The sequence below is a fragment of the Ranitomeya imitator genome, chromosome 6 (assembly GCF_032444005.1).
Source record: "Ranitomeya imitator isolate aRanImi1 chromosome 6, aRanImi1.pri, whole genome shotgun sequence".
Taxonomy (NCBI): domain Eukaryota; kingdom Metazoa; phylum Chordata; class Amphibia; order Anura; family Dendrobatidae; genus Ranitomeya; species Ranitomeya imitator.
In genome coordinates, this window is record NC_091287.1 from 284,600,203 (window position 1) to 284,625,268 (window position 25,066).

The 25,066-nt window shown below is 42.5% G+C and overlaps 1 protein-coding gene across 1 annotated transcript in view; it reads right to left on the bottom strand.

The window, feature by feature from the left end:
- DROSHA (drosha ribonuclease III) overlaps positions 1-25,066 on the bottom strand; it is a 300,535-nt gene that overhangs the window by 169,655 nt on the left and 105,814 nt on the right. Inside the window, exons 13-14 of the mRNA XM_069730615.1 lie at positions 4,674-4,843; positions 3,387-3,511 (exon numbers count right to left, since the gene is read on the bottom strand). Of these exons, the coding sequence (XP_069586716.1) occupies positions 3,387-3,511; positions 4,674-4,843 (295 nt within the window). The remainder of the gene's footprint in view (positions 1-3,386; positions 3,512-4,673; positions 4,844-25,066) is intronic.

A 25,066-nucleotide genomic window follows, 5' to 3' on the forward strand; every position in this document is an offset into this window, starting at 1 on the left:
GCTAGCAGTGGTCGCTGTGCCTGCACGTCGTTTTCTGGGGACCGGCAAGCAGCACCGTTCTGAAGAAAAGGATTCTAACATGGCGTATATCAGCAGATTGCCAAATGTATTCTCGCACGGGGCTTTCATTCCATTTTCGGATAACTAAAGGGCCAGTTCTGTGAGTTCTGAAAACTCATACACAAACTTATTTTAACTTGCGGATTTGATCCAAAGTGTTTTTTTCAAATCTCCATCATGTCAATTCTTTCAGCACCTATGCAGCGTTTTACACTCATTCAAATGAAAGGGGAAAAAAAGTTAAAAAAAAAATGTATGTAATCACAAGTCAGATGGATATTTTAACGCTATATTTTTTCTTGCCATCACTCCGATTTTGTTGCAGAAAAATATTGCTCAAATACTCAAAGTGTGCACACACACTTAGGGCGCCCAGCAGGGACGTGGAGTCGGAGCCAGTGACCATTTTGATGGAGTCGGTATAAGATGGACCAACTCCGACTCCTAAAATATCCCCATTATCCCATAGAATGTAAGTCCGCAAGGACAGGGTCCACTCCCCTCTGTACCAGTCTGTCATTGTAAATGTGTTTACTGTAAGTGATCTCTGTAACCCTGTACGTAACCCCTTTCTCATGTACAGCACCATGGAACTAATGGTGCTATATAAATAAATAGGGGACAGTTGTATAATACAGGATGTGCTGTAAATGTTTTCATAAGAATTTGGGAAAGTTATGAAATGTCCTATAAATGTCTGTTCTGTTCCTGATCTCGGCTTTTAGTGGAGATGAATCTGTGCTACACTTTATGCACATGCTCAGTAGTGACCAGTGCTGGGGAGTCGGAGTCAAGGAAATGGAGGAGTTGGAGGTTTGGCTTACAGACTAGACTCCACAACCATGGTGGACAGTATAATTTATGAGAAGCCAGTGAAATGGTGCAACTCCTTTTTCTACCAATAGGGGGCGCTCACTGTAGATGTACTTTAGCATTCAGCGGTAGCTGTATCCATACATGGCGGCTACAGGCAGACCAAGTTTTATCACTCACAGCCTCTGTCGATAGTCTTGGCAGATTTACATGCAGTGCTATTCTTTCTGTCAAAATGACAGAAACCATGACGGAACTGGATAGGACCAATTATGAATCAATGGGGTCCACAAGGCACTAGTTGTATCGGTACCACAGTGGAGTTGGCAGCCTGTGGTGGGCACGATTGTAAAGCGAACTTATGATCCTACCGCCGATTAAGGGAGGTGGGAGAGCTATATAAAAAAAACACAGCTCTGCTACAAAGAAGGCTACAAATTTACGGTAGTTAATAAAAAGAGTTGAATTACAACTTTGAAGCCTTGCCTTCTCCATTAACCTTTGCGCCATGCCAAATACATACAGTCTCAGGAATGTTGTCATTTCCACTATGGCCACCAATGTCCTTGGAAATCCCCTATTGAAACCCCTCCTGGTTCTGCCTTACGTCTCTGTACTAAAGGGGCCGTCTGTTTATAGCTGGATAAAACTGCAGCGTGCAACAGTAATACAGAAGAAAACAGCTCTAAATATAGTGAGAACGCCTCAGCATGGAGAAAGCCACTCCTGCCCGTATATAACATCGAAGATCCACGATAAAGTCTTTCAGCCGTGTTCCAATTGGAAGGCAAGCTATACTCCAACACATTAACAAAGACATCTTCAAGTAAATCCCAATGTAGAAATTATTTTTCGCTTTCCTACGTGTTTCAGACTTTCAGTCTGTGTTCATGGATAAAGATAAATCCATGAATAAGGATTTATCTACGAGTAAGGACTTCGCTACAGTCTGGAACGCGTAGGAAGAGGGAAAAAAGAACCTCTACATTGGGGTAAACTTATCTTTTTAGATAACTTTCTTTCTTGGATATAAGATTGCGGAGAGCCGGTCTGTAACCACAAGCAACTTTGCAATTAACTATGTATTAAACATGTTCTTCCTTCTCAATTGTTCTAGCTTACAGCTCGACAACTAGGTTAATGGCCACCTCTGCAGTCTATCAGGTGAGGCCAGTTTCCTCTGCCAACAGCCTGCAAGTTTGGCACTAAAGCTTCAGCGCCCGTGTGCTTCCACGTGGTAAAACTGCCTTTGCTAGCACGCGCAGTTTGGGCCGGCAGCTCGGCCAAGCCGCTGGGAGTGTACCGCTACCCTGCAAGCCAGAAGCCAGGAGAGCAGCGAGCTACCATACAACAGGAGATCCAGTATTGAAGGTCATGTACAGTAAGACCACCCACATGATAGATTATGCACATGACTCCTACATCTTCCCAGAGTTCCAGTCAGATTCGGAGACGCAGTGATGTTAGCGGAAGTTATGAAGTGATGGCGCTTTATGTGACCTAACCGCATATCTGACAGAACATTTCTTCTCTTCCGGTAGCCGTACCTCACTAACACACTCATCCTCACAATTCTGCAGCCGGGCTGCTTCTTCTGGGAGTCCGTTAAAGGCATGAATCCATTAAGATTTACTGTAAATATCAAACTCAAAGGGGATAATCCACATTGATCAGATTGTATGTGTACACTCGCCGACATCCTAGGTGAGGAGTACATCCATATCTTCTGTGATGCAATTTGGTGAATACTAAGCAAGAAAATCCATTCACTCCATGTATCTGAGCTCGGCTTCCACATATGGAGAGCGCAGACTGCTTGAATTTCACACTTGCACCTTTTTCTTTTCAATTTACAGACACACTCATCCCATCAAAGTTGTCACCATCTTAATATATTGCAATCATCGTATTATACAGCACTGTGTACGTACAATTGCTCATTTTGCCTTTCTACCCAGTGAACTCGTCTTTCTCTGCGAGACAGGAAGTCTCGTTTCCCTACAATTATCATTCCCCTCCAACTCCTGACCCAGCTGCTCTGCTCCTCCCTCCACCAGGGACTTTTCCATTGACTTAAGTGGGAAAATAGATTTCCTGTTTCTACACTTCGCTTACAAGGATTCAGCTAGTGAGTTTGTAATCATGAGATGCCATAGACCTAATGGGAAAGAGAAGAATTATCTGGGTAGAAAGAAAAAATGAGCAATTCTAAGTACAAAGTGCTATAATATGATTGCAATATTTAAAGAGGATGCACATTTTGATGGGAGTGCTTCCTTACGATTTAACAGGTGTCTAGTATAACCACGGGCCTTGTTGTCCACAGCGTCCAATCACAACTTCCAATTTTTCAGAATCTCGTAAAAAAAGGAACACTGCTCTCTGATTGGTTACCACAGAAAAGATAGCATCTTTTATAAATCACCCACCCAGTATATTTCTCCCATTGCACGCATTTCTTCGTAGTCAATGTCTAGGTAATACCAGTACTATGCTAAATAGCGAGGACTTACTGTGGGTCTCCGGCATAGCTGAGCTGGGCAGGTCTTATCCCGAAATGGACGATAATAGGGAAAGTAATTACTTCTGGGTTAAACTGCTCCCGGTCAAGCTGGTCAATCCGAACGGAGCTCGGTTTCTGCAAATTAAAATAATAATGACGCAGTTACCGACAACAGGGAACAATCAGCACTATAGTAGTGTCACCGTATCATCCTTTTAGATCTGCAGGGGTTGGAAGCCTGTCAAAACCGCTCTTTAGTTGGTGCAGAAAAAGCCCTAGGACGCCGATCTACAGATTTCACAGCTCCTTCCTCAATGTCAGCCGAAATACAATGACTGTGGGGAAACATCAATGCTGTCCTAGGGGACAGGAGAAAGGGCCAAACTAGCAAAGTGCCTACATAAACACTGTTCCGGTTTCCATAACCCTCAGCTACACGGGTGGAAGAAAAGAAAACCTACTAATACTGAGGAACCTATGACACAAGGTGAGCTCCAGTACTGTGCAGAAGGTTTACACAGGTGTGGAAAATGCTACAAAGAATCAGTTCACAAATAGAACGGTTACTTTATCAATGAATACAAAGTGAATGAACAAAAGAAAAATGGAAACCAAATGCAATATTTGGGGTGACCACAGTTTGCCTTCGAAAAGCATCAATTCATAAAGGTACAGGTTTTAAAGGAATTCGGAAAGAAGGTTTTCCAAACATCTTGTAGAACTAACCACAGATCTTCTGTGGATGCTGGCTTGGGCAAATCTGCTTTTCTGGGACATAAAAAAGGGCTGTGGGGCAGTAGACATTAATGAGGACATATTTTGTGCTGCACTATGGCATTTAATGCTGCTGGAGGGCATTATGTGTGCCACTTGGTTGGCGATCTTTGATGAAAGCATTGTTTGCCTTCGGTGACAGTTTTGTTTTTTTTTATCTATAGGCCTATATTTGAAGCTAAAATCACTTTTGCAGTTTCATTTAAGGGTTTTGCACCTTTTACACTCTATAAAACCTTGTGTTGCACTGTCTATTATTGGTTGCAGAATGAGTCAACTGATAATCAGTCAGGGACTTTGTACTGACAGTCTAGAGTTTCTAACTGCTATAAGTCTTAGCTTCCCTCAACTGATTTATACCCCCCGAACACATCAAAGCTGAAAGAGCAGCAAACCAGAGCCCGTAAAAGGAAAACAGTGCAACATGTTTACTGAATTATTATTCGCCCGAAATAGGGTAAAAATAACAAACCCTGAAGCTTTATGCCCCCGGAGTGATGGCATTTTACAGATGTACAATTACCATTTCTGGGTTGGTGACAATCATTCCTTTACATTCTTCTGCATACTTCTGCCACTCTAGTTCCTCCCACTGGAGCATGTTGGCAATCTCCTCTTCCGGGACTAGAGCCTTGTTACTCCTCAGTAAGTAGAGCAGGACTTGGTGCATGGAGAGGACTTCCTTACCCCCATCTGCAAGGTACAAAACATAGAATAGCTCACTTTTATAGAATAACTACATTTTCAATTTGTTTTTAGAATTTTGTCAAGCATGGAAAGTTATGAAACTTTTCAACTGACTTTATAAAAGGAATCCGTTTTTAGTCCTGTAGAACATGTGCATGTAAGTGGCTTCCAAACCATTGCTTTTCATACGTCTACTTGCCTGCGTTCAGCGGCACTGATGTCACACATCCAATGGAGTACACGATGGCAGTGAGAGGGTCAGCACTTGTCTCCTCCTCTCAGTGCTGAGCTTATCAGAACAATCTCCAGCAGCAGCGAATCCCCAGGGTTAGTGAGACACAGGCGCCGAGCTGATCCTTTCACTGCCATCATCCGTACTCCAAAGAATGATGTCACACATCCAATGGAGTACACATGATGGCAGTGAGAGGGTCAGCACTTGTCTCCTCCTCTCAGTGCTCCGCTTATCAGAACAATCTCCAGCAGCAGCGAATCCCCAGGGTTAGTGAGACACAGGCGCCGAGCTGATCCTTTCACTGCCATCATCCGTACTCCAAAGAATGATGTCACACATCCAATGGAGTACAGATGATGGCAGTGAGAGGGTCAGCACTTGTCTCCTCCTCTCAGTGCTGAGCTTATCAGAACAATCTCCAGCAGCAGCGAATCCCCAGGGTTAGTGAGACACAGGCGCCGAGCTGATCCTTTCACTGCCATCATCCGTACTCCAAAGAATGATGTCACACATCCAATGGAGTACACATGATGGCAGTGAGAGGGTCAGCACTTGTCTCCTCCTCTCAGTGCTCCGCTTATCAGAACAATCTCCAGCAGCAGCTAATCCCCAGTTAGGGAGACACAGGCGCCAAACTGATCCTTTCACTGCCATCATCCGTACTCCAAAGAATCTATTCGGATATTAATGTAGCTAAAGGCAACTAGACTAGGATAAAGAAGAGATCTGGAAGCCACGTTACAGGCAATTTATTTTTTTAAAGGAGTTAAGACAAAAGCCCTAACAAACTGATTTACAAAGTTTTCTGGCTTTTCATGCTGGAATAAATTATTAATAAAAAGTTTATCCACCAACTACACTAGAGATGTATTCCCCAAAGTGTACACGGCATCAATATACCACAGCCTAACAACGCTGAGCCTTCTCTGTCCAGTTCTAACTAATAAATGTATTTTATAAAAGTAACAAATGCAGAGACAATAAATATTCTACGTACTTTGTCCTGTTGTGATCAGCACCTGAATTTTCTATTTAGCAGATTCTAATTTTTTTTTTGTCGATCAGATGGTGTAATACAAAGGCGATACATAAGTGGGCTGCCACCCAGCACAGGTCGCAAACGAAATATGGATCGCTTTGGTACAGAACAAAGAAGCGGAAGGGCAGAGCGTCAGTATACTCTCATTCTGTCCTCGGCCTTGCTAGCTGTCGGCGTACGGGGAGTTCTTTCTCACTGTCAGATTATAGCTATACCTTGTGTATGGGGCCATCTGAACTGGTGGAAAGTTTGTATTAAGCCCTTACATAAGAATGGGAGTCCCACATTTTAATCTGAAATAATAATTTTTGGTGTCTACAGCGTTTTCCAATTAAAGAACCTCTGACGTCCATCATGACGCGTACATTAGAAAAAAAAACATGGATATCTCCATAAATCTGAAAATTAGAGCAGCTCTCTGCAGAGATCTGCATTGTTCTAATCATCGGTTATTAAGCATTAATAAGGCTAGACGCTTAAAAAATCCTTATTTTTTTAATCAACTTTTTATTTGATGTTTAGCATTTTTGGGTGATTTTTTTTTTTTTTGTAAAATAAGAACCAATAAAAATAAGAATTGTAAATGACTACAATTTTCACAGCGGCCAGCTTAAGAGATCTCTTTCCAGGCATCTTTTTACCCATGATTACAATGAAAGATAATTACATATATTATAGATAGCTCAGGACCAATCAGAATATGCGGTGGTCACAACCCACATCCTCCCCTACCCTGCGTCATGACGGCTGCACAGGTTAGAGAGCGCGCCCACAAGTCAACACAAATAACCATGGATCACATCACTGCCGTAAAGCATAGCTCCTAATGCTGTAGACAGCAACTCCGACAACGTGGATATCCTCATAATCATGTATAGAATATCAGATTAAAGAAATCTACAGTTAGAACATAAATACTGATTAGAAAAAAATAGTATGATTCGCTATTTGATTCTAGTAAAAAAAAATAAATAAAGGCAAACAAATCTAAGTGATGTACTTTAATAGAAAGCAGCTATGGAAGAGTTAACTCCTAGGTGAGAATAGATTCAAACATTTCCAAGAGGAATAACAAAGGAACAATACAATGCAGCATTTAAAGAGAATGTAATACAGAAGTTACCGTAATTGATGGGAAATGCAATGATTTACTAGCACAGATATGCCAATGGTGCTGCTGAGACCCCTGTAATCTACAGTTCAGACAGACAGTATATTTTATATATCTCATTAAAAAACGCTGCTCTGTAACTGTTCAGGAATAGCAGCAAAAAGTAGTAGAAAAGGCACTTTTAATCAATATATTTTTCAACTGGAAACACAAGACGAACGCAGAGCTGCACAGGAAAATGCAGTCATGTGTACGACTGAGACAAAACTTACAAAGAGATTGTATGTCTGGAGATTTGAAAATGCAATTTTAGAGAAGTCTTTTGTGTGAATCTGACATGCTGTTTCTATGACAGGTAACACAACTCCGCTTTACACAATGCACTGGAACATTTCACAGCAAGGTCCAATCTGGCAACCTTTGAAACGTGCCTTCACTTTGGGATAGTGTCCAAAAAGCAGCAAATCAAAGGGCAAATGTATCTGTCTATTATTTATATAATATATATAACTAGAAAATATACGGCGCATATATATATATATATATATATAAACCTATACATATAAATAATATATATATATATATATATATATATATATATATATATATATATATATATATATATACACACACACACAAACATATATATATTTTATATATATATATATATATATATATACATATACATATATATATACATATATATATATATATACACACACACTATATATATATATATATATATATATATATCTACAGTAAGTACACAAATATATTTGCTTCTCTGCACACCCCCACAATCACAGCCTACATAAATAATTGTAATGGATATGGAAGCCCACCAGACGAGGCACACATTTCTGTAATCCGATTGCACCACAAGATGGGAAGGTATATACCGGCAGAGCAGCCTAAACTAGAACCCTAATTACAGTCAGTGGGAGACATTGATTGCAGCTTCCGCATCGGATTATGTGCACAGTTCTCCCCCATTTTGTGGTGCGGGCAGCATCCTTAGCCGGCTGGCCCCCTGAGCGGCTACAGATATATGCTGTGTTAGAGGTCTCCCGGCCTCCGCAGTTAATAGCTAGGCTCCACTTACCACTTCCTAAATGTAACAAGCTCTGGAGAACAATTTGCAGCACATTTCCCAAGAGAAGAAAAGCAAATGAAGAAAGCTAAGCACGTTCTGGAATAGTCAGTCCTCTGAATGTCACCAAGCAGCGCTGCGCCCCGGCTGTACTGTGCTTCTTACTTTGGATTTGCCAGCCACATCTTCTGGAAGTTTGTTCCAAGCCTCTACTACTCTTTCTTGCCTAAGATTATGGATTTGTCCACGTGCTGGGCTTCTTATGAAAATCTCTTCACCTGATACTTATTTAAGATTTCGATGACGGCCCACCTTTCCCTTCTGTCCAGCACGATATACAGGTTACATGTATGAATGTGAATAGGGCGCACTACAATATCAATTTAGGTATAATAAGGGTGCTAATGTCAGAGGGAGGAGAGAGTCCATCACATATAACACGTACACATCTAACACTTCAATAAAAAATATGCTTTTATTAATACTGATAAACAGGAGGATATAAAACCTCACAGGGATTTATCTCTCACTTCATACAAGTGTTCTGCTTAAGGGTTATGTAGGACAAAGATATTAATGACCTATTCTTAGGGTAACAGACTGGTGGGGTTCAATCAGCTGATTACCAAGTCCCGAGAGCCATACACTATGTGCTTCCAGGAGCCGCAGGACCCGGTCACAGCTGGTAGATGAGGGTCTGATGCACGGCACAGTTCTGATATTGATGATCTATTCAAATAATATCTAATCAATGTCTTGGACAACCCCTGTAATGGTACCGTCACACAGTGCAATTTTGATCGCTACGACTGCACGATTCGTGACGTTCGAGCGATATAGTTACGATATCGCAGTGTCTGACACGCTCCTGCGATCAGGGACCCCGCTGAGAATCGTACGTCGTAGCAGATCGTTTGAAACTTTCTTTCGTCGTCTAGTGTCCCGCTGTGGCGGCATGATCGCATGGTGTAACATATATCGTATACGATGTGCGCATAGTAACCAACGGCTTCTACATCGCACATACGTCATGAAATTATCGCTCCAGCGTCGTACATTGCAAAGTGTGACAGCAGTCTACGACGCTGGAGCGATATTGTTACGATGCTGGAGCGTCATGGATCGTACCGTCGTAGCGATCACAATGCCACTGTGTGACGGTACCCTAAGACCTGCCATCATTTTAATCTATCGTTGAACTCATTTTATGCAAAAAAAACACAGACATTTAAATGGGACATTGTCCCATTTTGTACTCATCACCCCTCCCCACAGGACGCCCCTCCAATTGCGATTTGAGCCGTTCAGCCGCAGTCCACCGTGGTTGTGGTCGATCATGTACAGCGCGGGGTCTCTCGTGGTTTCATGCCAGCTTTCCTCTGTTTTGCCTCCAGTGTGGACAAGAAATGTAATTATTATACACTAGATGGTGGCCCGAGGCTAACGCATCGGGTATTCTAGAATATGTATGTATGTACGTCGCGCTGTGAGTGGGGGTTAAATTCTGCGCCAATATCGCTGATTGGTCGCGGCCGGCCGGGCACAACCAATGACCAAAGCGGTGTTTAAATACCGCGCCAATATCACCGATTGGTCGCGGCCCGCCGGACGCGACCAATCAGTGAAGCATGGTTTAAATCCCGTGGCAGTTTGCGGCTGGACTGCGTCTGTCACTGATTGGTCGCAGGATGTCGGGGGTTCGGGGAGCTGGATGTTGGGGATTCGCGGTGCAGGATATAGTACAGCCACGTAGTATATAACACAGCCACGTAGTATATAGCACAGCCACGTAGTATGTAGTATATAGCACAGCTATGTAGTATATAGCAGCCACGTAGTATACATGTAGTATATAGCACAGCCACATAGTATATAGCACAGCCACGTAGTATTTTGCACAGCCACGCAGTATATAGCACAGCCACGTAGTATATAACACAGCCCACGTACTATATAACAGACAGCCACGAAGTATATAGCAGAGTCACGTAGTATATAGCAGAACCAAGAAGCATATAGCACAGCCACGAAGTATATAGCAGAGTCACGTAGTATATAGCAGAACCAAGTAGCATATAGCACAGCCACGTAGTATATAGCAGAGCCACGTAGTATATAGCAGAACCAAGAAGCATATAGCACAGCCACGTAGTATATAGCAGAGTCACGTAGTATATAGCAGAACCAAGTAGCATATAGCACAGCCACGTAGTATATAGCAGAACCAAGAAGCATATAGCACAGCCACGTAGTATACAGCAGTTACATAGTATATAGCAGCCACATAGTATATAGCACAGCCACATAGTATATAGCAGCCACGTAGTATATAACACAGCCCACGCAGTAAATAACAGGCAACGCAGTATATAACACTGCCCACTAGGATATATCAGTCACGTAGTATATAACACAGCAAACGTAGTATACAGCAGTGTGGACACCATATCTCTGTTAAAAAAAAAAGAATTAAAATAAAAAAGTTATAAACTAACCCTCCGCCGTCCACCGAAGTTGTCCCAATGCGTGCGAGGCTGCCGCCAGCTTCCGTTCCCAGAGACGCATTGCGAAATTACTCAGATGACTTAGCAGTCTCGCGAGACCGCTAAGCCATCTGGGTAATTTCGCAATGCATCTCTGGGATCGGAAGCTGGCGGCAGCCTCGCCGCTCGCATCGGTAGACGGCGGAAAGTGAGAATAGCACCATTATTTCTTTTATCATTATTTTTAACATTATATCTTTTCACTATTGATGCTGCATAGGCAGCATCAATAGTAAAAAGTTTGTCACGCAGTGTTAATAGCAGCATTAACAGACTGCGTTACACCGCGTTATGCCGCGGTGTAACGCAGTCGGTTTAACGGACTGCTAAAACGCTATGTGGGCGCTGACTGGGAGGGGAGTATGGAGGGGGCACTGACTGCAGAGGAGTAGGGAGCGGTCATTTCGCGGCCGGACTGTGCCCGTCGCTGATTAGTCGAGGCCGGCAGGCCGTGACCAATCAGCGACTTGGGATTTCTGTGACAGACAGACAGACAAACAGACGGAAGTGCCCCTTAGGCATATGGTGTAATCTATATATATAATCGTCTAAGTGCAGAATTCTCATTATTCAGTACCCTGCCTGTATCCTGACCGGCTCCTCTCAGCTCTCCAGTCTCTCCCTCCAGTGACCTGTTAAGCAGCACTGACCACTGTCACTATATGTGGTTATAGCGCTAAAACGTTTCAACGGATCCCACGGATTCTGAGACTGTGTTTTCGTGATATATTGTATTTCAGGATAGTGGTAAAATTTCTTCGATATGACTTTCGTTTATTTATGAAAAAAAAAACGGAAATATGGCGAAAGTTTTGCAATTTTCAAACTTTGAATTTTTATGCCCTCAAATCAGAGAGTGGTGTCCCACAAAATACTTAATAAATAACATTTCCCACATATCTACTTTACAGCACAATTTTAGAAACAAAATTTCTTTTTGTTAGGATGTTATAAGGGTTAAAAGTTGACCAGCGATTGCTAATTTTTCCAACACAATTTACAAAACTATACTTTTTTAGGGACCATCTTACATTTTAAGTGACTTTGGGGGGGGGGGTCAATATAACAGAAAATACCCAAAAGTGACACCATTCTAAAAACTGCACCCCTTCAAGGTGCTCAAAACAACATTCAAGAAGTTTATTAACCCTTCAGGTGCTTCACGAGAACTAAAGAAATGTGGAAGGAAAAATGAACACTTTACTTTTTTCACAAACAAATTACTTTGGAGCCATTTTTTTTTTTTGTTTTCACAAGGGTATCAGGAGAAAATAGACCACAAAAGTTGTTGTGCAATTTCTACTGAGTACGCTGATACCACAAATGTGGGGAAAAGCCACTGTTTGGGTGCATGGCAGAGCTCAGAAGGGAGGGAGCACCATTTGACTTTTTGAACGCAACACTGGCTGGAATCAATGGTGACGCCATGTCACATTTGGAGACTCCTGATGTATTTAAACAGTGGAAACCAAACCAAACAATTCTAACTCCAACCCAAACCCCAACACACCCCCTAACCATAACCCTAACCACAAACCTAACCCCAACACACCCCTAATCCCAACCATAACCCTAACCACAAACCTAACCCCAACACACCCCTAATCCCAACCATAACCCTAACCACAAACCTAACCCTAACACACCCCTAACTCCAACCCTAGCCCTAAACCTAACTTTATCCAGACTTACTTTAGCCCAACCCCAACCCTATCACATCAGAGGAGAGAGAAATGAAATGGAAAATCAGACTTTTTTTTTTTGCGGTGGCGGTTATACCGTTAATAACAATGATCATAACACCGGGGTCGGTAAAAAACGACTCAAATCATGTTCTCTGGGGGTCTCAGCTCAGCAGAAATTCCGACTCTGGGGGGCTTTTTCTGCAGTGCTGTTAATAAACAGTGCTGTGTTGTAAGTACCCTTAACTGCCGGCGTTAAAAGGCATATCGGCGGTCGTTAAGGGGTTTAAAAAAAAGAAGGAAAACAAAACATACAAGTAAAATGAACATAACAAAAAGAAACAGTATTTGCAACTTGCATGGACCAAATATTGTATTAATCAGTAATTTTAGTGACCATCAGGAATAATAAGTATAATATAACACTGGGAGCGTCACTCTGTCCGAAGCCTTTATCGACTGCACAAGCGCCGGCGCAGTCTGGACCCCACAGAGTGACGCTCCCAGGAGATCGCGGTATGCGTTAACACTGAATGCACACCGCGATCTCCCCCGGAGAGGCATGGACCGTGGACGCGCCAGGAGGGTGAGTATTATATTCACTTGTCCCCCGTTGCAGCGCTGCGTGCGGCTCCGTGTCCCGGTCCTCTGCTGTGACGTTCACAGTTCAGAGGGCGCGATGACGCGCCTAATGCGCGCCGGCGCCGCCCTCTGACTGAACAGTCACAGCCAGAGGAGCCGGAACACGGAGCGGACGCAGCGCTGGAACGGGGGACAGGTGAATATAGCAAGTGCTGGGGGGCCTGAGCTAGTGGCGATACCGGCACCTGACCCCCACAGCGCGCCGGTGTCCCCGCCTGCTCAGGCCCCCCAGCACTCGGCGCCCAGCGACCATAGGCGAGTATGGTATTTTTTTTTCTTTATATATCGCTGCAGCATACGGGGGCATACACACTGGAGTGTCTTATGGGGCCATAAACCATAATAAAGCAGTGTACGGGGGCATACACTATGGAGCATCTTATGGGGGCCATAAACCATAATGGAGCATCTTATGGGGGCCATAAACCATAATGGAGCAGTGTACAGGGGCATACACTATGGAGCATCTTATGGGGGCCATAAACCATAATGGAGCAGTGTACAGGGGCATACACTATGGAGCATCTTATGGGGGCCATAAACCATAATGGAGCAGTGTACAGGGGCATACACTATGGAGCATCTTATGGGGGCCATAAACCATAATGGAGCAGTGTACGGGGGCGTACACTATGGAGCATCTTATGGGGGCCATAAACCATAATGGAGCAGTGTACGGGGGCATACACTATGGAGCATCTTACGGGGGCCATAAACCATAATGGAGCAGTGTACGGGGGCATAGACTATGGAGCATCTTATGGGGGCCATAAACCATAATGGAGCAGTGTACGGGGGCATACATTATGGAACATCTTATGGGGGCCATAAACCTTTATGGAGCACTGTACGGGGCATACACTATGGAGCATCTTATGGGGGCCCATCAACCTTAATGGAGCAGTGTACGGGGGCATACATTATGGAGCATCTTATGGGGGCCATAAACCTTTATGGAGCACTGTACGGGGCATACACTATGGAACATCTTATGGGGGCCATAAACCTTTATGGAGCACTGTACGGGGCATACACTATGGAGCATCTTATGGGGGCTATTAACCTTTATGGAGCAGTGTACGGGGGCATATACTATGTAGCATCTTATGGGGGCCATAAACCTTTATGGAGCAGTGTACGGGGGCATATACTATGGAACATCTTATGGGGGCCATAAACCTTTATGGAGCAGTGTACGGGGCATATGGATGGGAGAAGCAAATTAAAGAATGGTGGCCCAGGATGGGAGCAGCACATGACAGAATGGGGGCGCAGGATGGGAGCAGCACATGACAGAATAGGGCAGCACATGACAGAACGGGGGTGCAGGATGGGTGCAACACATGACCGGATGGGGGCGCAGGATGGGTGCAGCACATGGCAGGATGGGGACGCAGGATGGGAGCAGCACATACCAGGATGGAGACCATATACCAATATAAATGCTCGCCACCCGGGCGTAGAACGGGTTCAATAGCTAGTAATGATATAACAGGAGTAGAATATGTGTTCTCATCATATACAGTTAAGTTCATATATATTTGGACAGAGACAACATTTTTCTAATTTTGGTTATAGACATTACCACAATGAATTTTAAACAAAACAATTCATATGTACTTGAAGTTCAGACTTTCAGCTTTCATTTGAGGGTATCCACATTAAAATTGGATAAAGGGTTTAGGAATTTCAGCTCCTTAACATGTGCCATCCTGTTTTTAAAGGGACCAAAAGTAATTGGACAGATTAAATACATTTTAAATAAAATGTTCATTTCTAATACTTGGTTGAAAACCCTTTGTTGGCAATGACTGCCTAAAGTCTTGAACTCATGGACATCACCAGACGTTGTTTTTCCTCCTTTTTGATGCTCTGCCAGGCCTTCACTGCGGTGGTTTTCAGTTGCTGTTTGTTTGTGGGCCTTTCTGTCTGAAGTTTAGTCTTTAACAAGTGAAATGCATGCTAAATTGGGTTGAGATCAGGTGACTGACTTGGCCATTCAAGAATATTCCATTTCTTTGCTTTAATAAACCCCTGGGATGCTTTGGCTTTATGTTTTGGGTCATTGTCCATCTGTAGTATGAAACGACGACCAATCAGTTTGTCTGCATTTGGCTGGATCTGAGCACACAGTATGGCTCTGAATACCTCAGAATTCATTCGGCTGCTTCTGTCCTGTGTCACATCATCAATAAACACTAGTGACCCAGTGCCACTGGCAGCCATGCATGCCCAAGCCATCACACTGCCTCCGCCGTGGTTTACAGATGATGTGGTATGCTTTGGATCATGAGCTGTACCACTCCTTCGCCATACTTTTCTCTTTCCATCATTTTGGTAGAGGTTGATCTTGGTTTCATCTGTCCAAAGAATGTTCTTCCAGAACTGTGCTGGCTTTTTTAGATGTTTTTTTTTTTAGCAAAGTCCAGTCTAGCCTTTTTATTCTTGATGCTTATGAGTGGCTTGCACCGTGCAGTTAACCCTCTGTATTTACTTTCATGCAGTCTTCTCTTTATGATAGATTTTGATATTGATACGCCTACCTCCTGGAGAGTGTTGTTCACTTGGTTGGCTGTTGTGAAGGGGTTTCTCTTCACCATGGAGATTATTCTGCGATCATCCACAACTGTTGTCTTCCGTGGGTCCCCAGGTCTTTTTGCATTGAGGAGTTCACTAGTGCTTTCTTTCTCAGAATGTACAAAACTGTAGATTTTGCCACTTCTAATATTGTAGCAATTTCTCGGATGGGTTTTTCCTGTTTTCGCAGCTTAAGGATGGCTTGTTTCACCTGCATGGAGAGCTCCTTTGACCGCATGTTTACTTCACAGCAAAACCTTCCAAATGCACGTACCACACCTCAAATCAACTCCAGGCCTTTTATCTGCTTAATTGAGAATGACATAAAGAAGGGGTTGCCCACACCTGTCCATGAAATAGCCTTGGAGTCAATTTTCCAATTACTTTTGGTCCCTTTAAAAACCGGGTGGCACATGTTAAGGAGCTGAAACTCCTAAACCCTTCATCCAATTTTAATGTAGATACCCTCAAATGAAAGCTGAAAGTCTGAACTTCAACTGCAACTGAATGGTTTTGTTTAAAATTCATTGTGGTAATGTCTATAACCAAAATTAGAAAAATGTTGTCTCTGTCCAAATATACATGGACTTAACTGTATAACCTCCTGCAGCATTTTATCACACTTTGTGGCTATTCGTTATGTACTATAAGTGTCTGGCATATGTTTGTCTATCTTATGTCCTTTTCACCTTATCACTCATCCGTTTACCCCATCTCTTTTGCTGCACGGTAGTCCATTATTCTGATTTTCGCCAGATTAATACAATATTTCATCACATGCAGGTTGCAAATATTGTTTCTGTCATTATTTTTCATTTTGCTGGTATGTTTTATTTTCCATTCGTATGTTTTTTTTTTATGCGCTGATAGTATGCGCTGATAGTATACCATTTGTCTTATACACAGTATATCTGAAGAAGGTCTATGCTAAGTCTGAAACGTCATATGTTTGCTATGGCTTGCAATTGAAGGACCTTGCGACATGCTATTTGAGTGTCAAGTTCTTCATTTATAGAGTATAATATATTGGCTGCGGTTCAAGCAGTGCGCGTTTGTTTTGGTCAGCATGAATTGCTTGACCGTTTCCGTTTAAGATCTCCAATAACTTTCCTACTGCTTCCCAAAATCTTTTAGTGTAGAACACGTATAATGTAACTTAGTCATAGTTTCAGGAATAGCCAATGGCCCACAGTTTCTCAGTATATTTCACTGATGACCCTTGCAGCTCAATAACGGATCACTAAGTGGGCCAGCGATTTTTACGAGCATTGCACTTGAGCATAGAACCATTGCCGTTCCGCATGACCCAAGTCCTTCAAGATATGAAGGTACCACCATCCTAGTTAATAAAGCAACGGTATTGGCAGGAGTCCTTCCATGCCTATTTGTTTTCATTGAATTAATACATCTGTCTAAACATAAGTTAAAGTTTCTGGCTGGGTAACACTTGATACACATTGCAAATGAATGCCCAATACGTTGCTCGTCTGGTGTAAGCACAGCCTCGGCGAGCTTTTGCTATTGATTTTATGTGCTGTATTAAAAGCCTTTAGACATTATGAGACCTTGTGGAGAAACATTTAGGGCTTTTATGGGACAGTTATGGATGTATCCAACTAGCTATTGAGGAAATGGGATAAAACTATTGAACAAACAGAAGCTTTGGGGAATACTTTAAAAAGCAATAATCTTCAGCATTATCCTACTCATACCCAGGAGTTATAGCCCGCAGCCATCTTTGCGCACATATGAAATGAAACACAATTCAGGCCTGGAGACTTCGAAGCCAACTCTAAGGAGCCAGGGATTATTTATCTACGTGGCACAATAGTGAATGTTTATTGAGCCATTATGGCATCACTTACATATTCTAGTACCACCTGCTGGTAGTTGTGACAATCTGATGAACTGTGAATGAATAATTAATAGAAACCGCTCCAAGAAAAAAATACTTACACATAAAAAATGAAGCAGAACTAGTAGCTAAAAGGTAAAGAAAAAGGCACTGAATTCATTTATGCAAAGCAACTGTCAGCCTAAAAATAAATGCTACATGCAATAAACTGGAAAAAATCATTCTGTCACCCTTTGTCGGCCAGCATGGTTTCCCAAACCATTATTTTTTGCAGAGACCGATTTTATTTCTAGTCTAGCTTCAGACTTACCGCAGGGGTGGTGCTTAGTAAAATGGGGCGGAGATTAATAATGGTTTGGTTCCTCTACAACCAGACCTGATGAGTAAGAATAGGAGGACACTGCTAACCTGCTGGGACACAGAGGAGATGGGTCTTTTATCGAATTCTATGTTTTCATTGAAATGGGAGATTAAATTTAAGAATCAAACAAGAGGAAGAGATGTAGAGGGAAACTGCTTTTTATGCAATCTTTTAAATTTGCTAACCCCTTCACGACCTTGGAGGTACCCAGTATGTCATGGTCAGCTGGTACTTACCAACCTTGGATGTACTCAGTACGTCCAGGCGATTTCACAAGCACAAGAGCTGTGCGTATGCCATCACCGCCGGGTGTCAGCTGATTCTGACAGCTGACACCCGACACTCAGTGCAAGAGCGGTGCCCACACCACTCCTGGCACTTTAAATCCCTAAAGGTTGCGATCGACAGCAATTGCAGCATTTAGAAGGAGACTCTGCCCTCCGATCGGCATAATCGCAGGGACACAATCGTTGCCATGGTGGCCCAATGTCATACTCCGTGGTGTGGTTTTTTTCAGCGCTGGAGTGGTGCTTCTACTCTAAGAGCCCTGCCCCTAGACTTATTCTTACCCGCCAACATCTTCACCTTTTATAAGCGCAGCTACAGTCCCGCAATCACAACTTTTGACTGGTTGGAAGTCAGAAGTAATGGCCAAAAGTGCTCAATACAAGTATATGAGAGCCAGAACGAGACCCACAGACTGACTTGCATTGAAAAGTGACCTCTGGCTCGCTCCAGCAAACATGGGAGCGATCCAACAGGTCATAAACTGCTTGAGACTGACAGAAGCGGCAAGGATAGAAGGTGACAATGATGGCAGGTAAGTAGATGGCTAGGTTCAGGGACCTTAGAGTAGAAGCACTAACAACTCCAGCAGTCTAAACATTTAAAAAAAACAAAAAACAGCTGAAGTGTTATAATCAAAATGTGTTAAAACAAGCACACAATATGAAAACAGAACTAGAAAATACTGCTAAAACGTAGGATCTGTGTTTTGCTACACACAAAAGAAGTACAAAAAAACAAAAACTAAATAAAAACAAAGTGCAGGAACCCAATGGTTTTTGAAGAATAGGCATTTTTTACACGGTTTCTGCTCCAAAACTCCTAAAAATATTCATTGTGAATATTATTTTCAAGAATAGGCTACTGCTCACTAGACAGTAGAGGGTAAAGAAATGCTTTCATTTGCATGCCTCACCTGGAATTCTGCAGAACTGTTCACACAAAATGTCTACACGGATAGTGAAACAAGAGCTAAATTCCAAGCCTGGAAAGAAGCTGGTCTTTACAGTGGTGTTTCCTAGCCTTTGACTGCTACGAGTGTGACATTCTGTGACATTACCACACAATCCTTTACAAAGCTAGTGATATTTTAAGCTTTATTGCACTGGATGCTGCTGGAGCACCGTGACCAGATGAAATCTCAAAGGCTGGAATATTACTCACCTGAGCAATTCCCTTTAATTTAAAAAATAATAAAATTAACAAGTCCAGCTGTACTGCTATGTATTACCAATGGCTAGGTTACCTTACTAAACAAGATTAACAGGAATACTACGCTAGGCAAAGGGTATGCTGTATGGATTTGTTTAGACTCACAAATTGACAAAAGTAATACTGTTTTTTATGATTTACAGTGAATGAAATAAGTATTTGATCCCTTGCTGATTTTGTAAGTTTACCCACTGACAAAGACATGAACAGTCTATAATTTTAAGAGTAGGTTAATTTTAACATTGAGAAATAAAATATCAAAAATAAAATCCAGAAAATCATATTGTATAAAATATATATATTTATTTGCATTTTGCCGTGAGAAATAAGTATTTGATCCCCTACCAACCATTAAGAGTTCTGGCTCCTACAGACCAGTAAGACGCTCCTAATCAACTCGTTACCTGCATTAACCCCTTAATCCCATATGACGTACTATCCCGTCGAGGTGACCTGGACTTAATTCCCAGTGATGGGATAGTACGTCATAGGCGATCGGCCGCGCAGCTGACATCCGGCACTATGTGCCAGGAGCGGTCACGGACCGCTCCTGGCACATTAACCCCCGGCACACTGCGATCAAACATGATCGCAGTGTTCCGGCGGCATAGGGAAGCATCACGTTGCTCCGAGGGTCTCCTACCTCATTCTCCCTGCAGGCCCCAGATCCAATATGGCCGCGGGGCTGTTTCCGGGTCCTGCAGGGAGGTGGCTTGCAAGCGCCTGCTCAGAGCAAGCGCTTGCAAGCATCCCTGCACTGCCTGTCAGATCGCTGATCTGACACAGTGCACAGCAAAGTGTCAGATCAGCGATGTGACCCCATAACATGATGTCCCCCCCCCAACAATGTTATAAAGTAAAAAAAAAAAAAATTTCACATATGTAAAAAAAAATAAATAAATAAATTCCTAAATAAAGAAAAAAAAAATATTGTTCCCATAAATATATTTCTAGATCTAACCCCCCCCAAAAAACAATAAAAGTACACATATTAAGTATCGCCGCATCTGTAACGACTCGACCTATAAAACTGTCCCACTAGTTAACCCCTACAGTGATCACCGTAAAAAAACAAACCAAAAAAAAAAAAAAAACACGAGGCAAAAAAACAACACTTTATTATCATACCGCCGAACAAAAAGTGGAATAACACGCAATCAAAAATACGGTTATAAATAACCATGGTACCGCTGAAAACGTCATCTTGTCCCGCAAAAAACGAGCCACCATACAGCGTCATCAACGAAAAAATAAAAGAGTTATAGTCCTCAGAATAAAGCGATGCAAAAATAATTATTTTTTCTATAAAATAGTTTTTATTGTATAAAAGCGCCAAAACATTACAAAATGATATAAATGAGGTATCACTGTAATCGTACTATCCCGAAGAATAAAAGTGCTTTATCAATTTTACCAAACATGGGATAGGAAAAAAAAAAACAAAAAAGAAATTCATGAATAGCTGGTTTTTGGTCATTCTGCCTCACATAAATCGGAATAAAAGGCGATCAAAAAATGTCATGCCCGAAAATAGTACCAATAAAAACGTAAAATCGCCCCGCAAAAAATAAGACCTCACATGACTCTGTGGTCCAAAATATGGAAAAATTATAGCTCTCAAAAAGTGGAGACGCAAAAACTATTTTTTTGCAATAAAAAGCATCTTTTAGTGTGTGACAGCAGCCAATCACAACAATCCGCTAAAAAACCCGCTATAAAAGTAAATCAAAGCCCCTTTCATCACCCCCTTAGTTGGGGAAAATAATAAAATAAAAAAAATGTATTTATTTCCATTTTCCCATTAGGGTTACGGTTGGCGCTACGGTTAGGGTTGGAGCTAGGGTTAGGGTTGGGGCTAGGGTTAGGGCTACAGTTAGGGTTGGGGCTAAAGTTAGGGTTAGGATTACATTTACGGTCGGGATTAGGGGTGTGTCAGGGTTAGGGGTGTGGTTAGGGTTATGGGTAGAGTTGGGATTAGGGGTGTGTTTTGGTTAGGGTTTCAGTTAGAATTGGGGGCTTCTACTGTTTACGCACATCAAGGGCTCTCCAAATGTGACATGGCGTCCGATCTCAATTCCAGCCAATTCTGCGTTGAAAAAGTAAAACAGTGCTCCTTCCCTTCCGAGCTCTCCTGTGCGCCCAAACAGGGGTTTACCCTAACATATGGGGTATCTGCGTACTCCAAACAAACTGGACAACAACTTTTGGGGTCCAATTTCTCTTGTTACCCTTGGGAAAATAAAAGTTTGGGGGACTAAAAAACCATTTTTGTGAGAAAAAATGATTTTATATTTTCACGGCTCTGCGTTATAAACTGTAGTGAAACACTTGGGGGTTCAAAATTCTCACAACACATCTAGATAAGTGCCTTAGGGCGTCTAGTTTCCAATATAGGGTCACTTGTGGGGGGTTTCTACTGTTTAGGTACATCAGGGGCTCTGCAAATGAAAAGAGACCTTCAGACCAATCCATCTAAGTCTGTATTCCTAAAGGCGCTCCTTCCCCTCCGAGCTCTGCCATGTGCCCAAACGGTGGTCCCTCTCACATATGGAGTATCTGCGTACTCAGAACAAATTGGACAACAACTTTTGGGGTCCAATTTCTCTTACTACCCTTGGGAAAATACAAAACTGAGGGCTAAAAAAATTTTGTGAAAAAAAAAAGCATTTTTATTTTCACGGCTCTGCGATATAAACTGTAGTTTAACACTTGGGGGTTCAAAGCTCTCACAACACATCTATCTAAGTTCCTTAGGGGGTCTACTTTCCAAAATGGTGTCACTTGTGGGGGGTTTCAATGTTTAGGCACATCAGTGGCTCTCCAAACGCAACATGGTGTCCCATCTCAATTCCTGTCAATTTTGCATTGAAAAGTCAATCGGCGCTCCTTCCCTTCTGAGCTCTGCCATGCCCAAAAACAGTGATTTACCCCCACATATCGGGTATCAGCGTACTCAAGACAAATTGCACAACAACTTTTGGGGACCATTTTCTTCTCTTACCCTTGGGAAAATAAAAAAAATGGGGGCAAAAAGATCATTTTTGTGAAAAAAATATGATTTTTTATTTTTACGGCTCTGCATTATAAACTTCTGTGAAGCACTTGGTGGGTCAAAGTGCTCACAACACATCTAGATAAGTTCCTTAGGGGGGTCACTTGTGGGGGGTTTCAAGGCTTAGGCACATCAGGGGCTCTCCAAACGCAACATGGCGTCCCATCTCAATTCCAGTCAATTTTGCATTGAAAAGTCAAACGGTGCTCCTTCCCTTTCGAGCTCTGCCATGCGCCCAAACAGTGGTTTACCCCCACATATGGGGTATCAGCATATTAAGGACAAATTGTACAACAACTTTTGGGGTCTATTTTCTCCTGTTACCCTTGGTAAAATAAAACAAGTTGGAGCTGAAGTAAATTTTTTGTCAAAAAAATTAAATGTTCGTTTTTTCTTTTAAATATTGAAAAAGTTTCTGTGAAACACCTGAGGCGTTAATAAACTTCTTGATTGTGGTTTTGAGCACCGTGAGGGGTGCAGTTTTGAGAATGGTGTCACACTTGGTTATTTTCTATCATACAGACCCCCTCAAAATGACTTCAAATGTGATGTGGTCCCTAAAAAAAATGGTGTTGTAAAAATGAGAAATTGCTGATCAACTTTTAACCCTTATAACTCCCTAACAAAAAAATGTTGGTTCCAAAATTGTGCTGATGTAAAGTAGACATGTGGGAAATGTTACTTATTAACCCTGCTGTTCTGTTCGGTCTGGGGAGACCTATTTTGAACTTTGGTATTTTTTGGGGTGTTCAAGATGCGGTTCTGAAACTTGTGGTTGATTGACTTAAATGAGGATGGCTCGGTCGGCCACGGGTTTCAGAGCCGCATCTTGAATATTTTAAAGAATATTGAAGTTCAAAGTCGGTCATTTTTGACCAACAGAACAGCAGGGTTAAGTATTTTGTGTGACATATCTCTGTTATTTAAGGGCATAAAAATTCAAAGTTGGAAAATTGCAAAATTTTCAAAATGTTCGCCAAATTTCCATTTTTTTTCACGAATAAACGCAGGTAATATCAAAGATTTTACCACTACCATGAAGTACAATATGTTACGAGAAAATAATGTCAGAATCAGCAGGATCCATTGAAGTGTTCCAGAGTTATAACCTCATAAAGGGACAGTGGTCAGAATTGTAAAAATTGGCCAGGTCATTAATATGCAAACCACCCTTGGAGGTTAAGGAGTTAAAGACAGCTGTCTTACATAGTCACCTTTATAAAAGACTCCTGTCCACAGACTCAATTAGTTTTTTTCTAATTTTAAAATCTTTCCTGAAGACAAACACTTTCGCGCCAATTCATCAAAAACGGAAAATCTTGATGAACAGAGTAAGACAACTGGAGAAAATTCTATATTGCCTGTTGTGAGGCAGTGAGGGGGATCATATGCAAGGGTCGACATATATCCCACAGGTGCGGATACAGCCCTAGTAGACCCGCTGGAGTGCCTTGTATTCACAGTAGGATGCAGGATGAAAAGTAAAAGTGTGGACCTGGTCAAGCTATTTGACCAAGACAATGTTCAGGAAAACCTGGTAAGAGCTTTTATTTTTGAAGAAGACTACAGGATAGTAGTGGGGTGGTCCGCTGCCTCTCAGGCGGGTCTAACAGGTGGCCCATGGCCACAGATTCCAGCTAAAAACCCTGCAGTATAAGGTTTTGGTGTGTCAGTGTTTGTTTGCAAGTACCAAAGCAGGTGGCTCTGCAGCATCCGGCCTGTGTGAGCCAACACAGAGCCAAGAGCAGAGAACGCCCAGTGTTATGGCTGGCAATCAGGCAACACAGCGTGCAGTAATCAGCGCACATACAGAGATCTGGCAATAACCAAAAACAATAGGACGAGCTCTGAGACGTGGAATCTCTGTAGACTGCAGTACCTGATCTATCCTCACACAACTGTAAGCAGCAGTGGATTGCGCCTATCAACTACCTATGCAACTCGGCACTGCCTGAGGAGCTGACTAGCCTGAAGATAGAAATACAAGCCTGACTTACCTCAGAGAAATACCCCAAAGGAATAGGCAGCCCCCACATATAATGACTGTTAGCAAGATGAAAAGACAAACGTAGGAATGAAATAGATTCAGCAAAGTGAGGCCCGATATTCTAGACAGAGCGAGGATAGCAAAGAGAACTATGCAGTCTACAAAAAACCCTAAAACGAAAACCACGCAAAGGGGCAAAAAGACCCACCGTGCCGAACTAACAGCACGGCGGTGCACCCCTTTGCTTCTCAGAGCTTCCAGCAAAAGTTAATAGCAAGCTGGACAGAAAAAACAGAAAACAAACTAGAAGCACTTATCTAGCAGAGCAGCAGGCCCAAGGAAAGATGCAGTAGCTCAGATCCAACACTGGAACATTGACAAGGAGCAAGGAAGACAGACTCAGGTGGAGCTAAATAGCAAGGCAGCCAACGAGCTCACCAAAACACCTGAGGGAGGAAGCCCAGAGACTGCAATACCACTTGTGACCACAGAAGTGAACTCAGCCACAGAATTCACAACAGTACCCCCCCCTTGAGGAGGGGTCACCGAACCCTCACC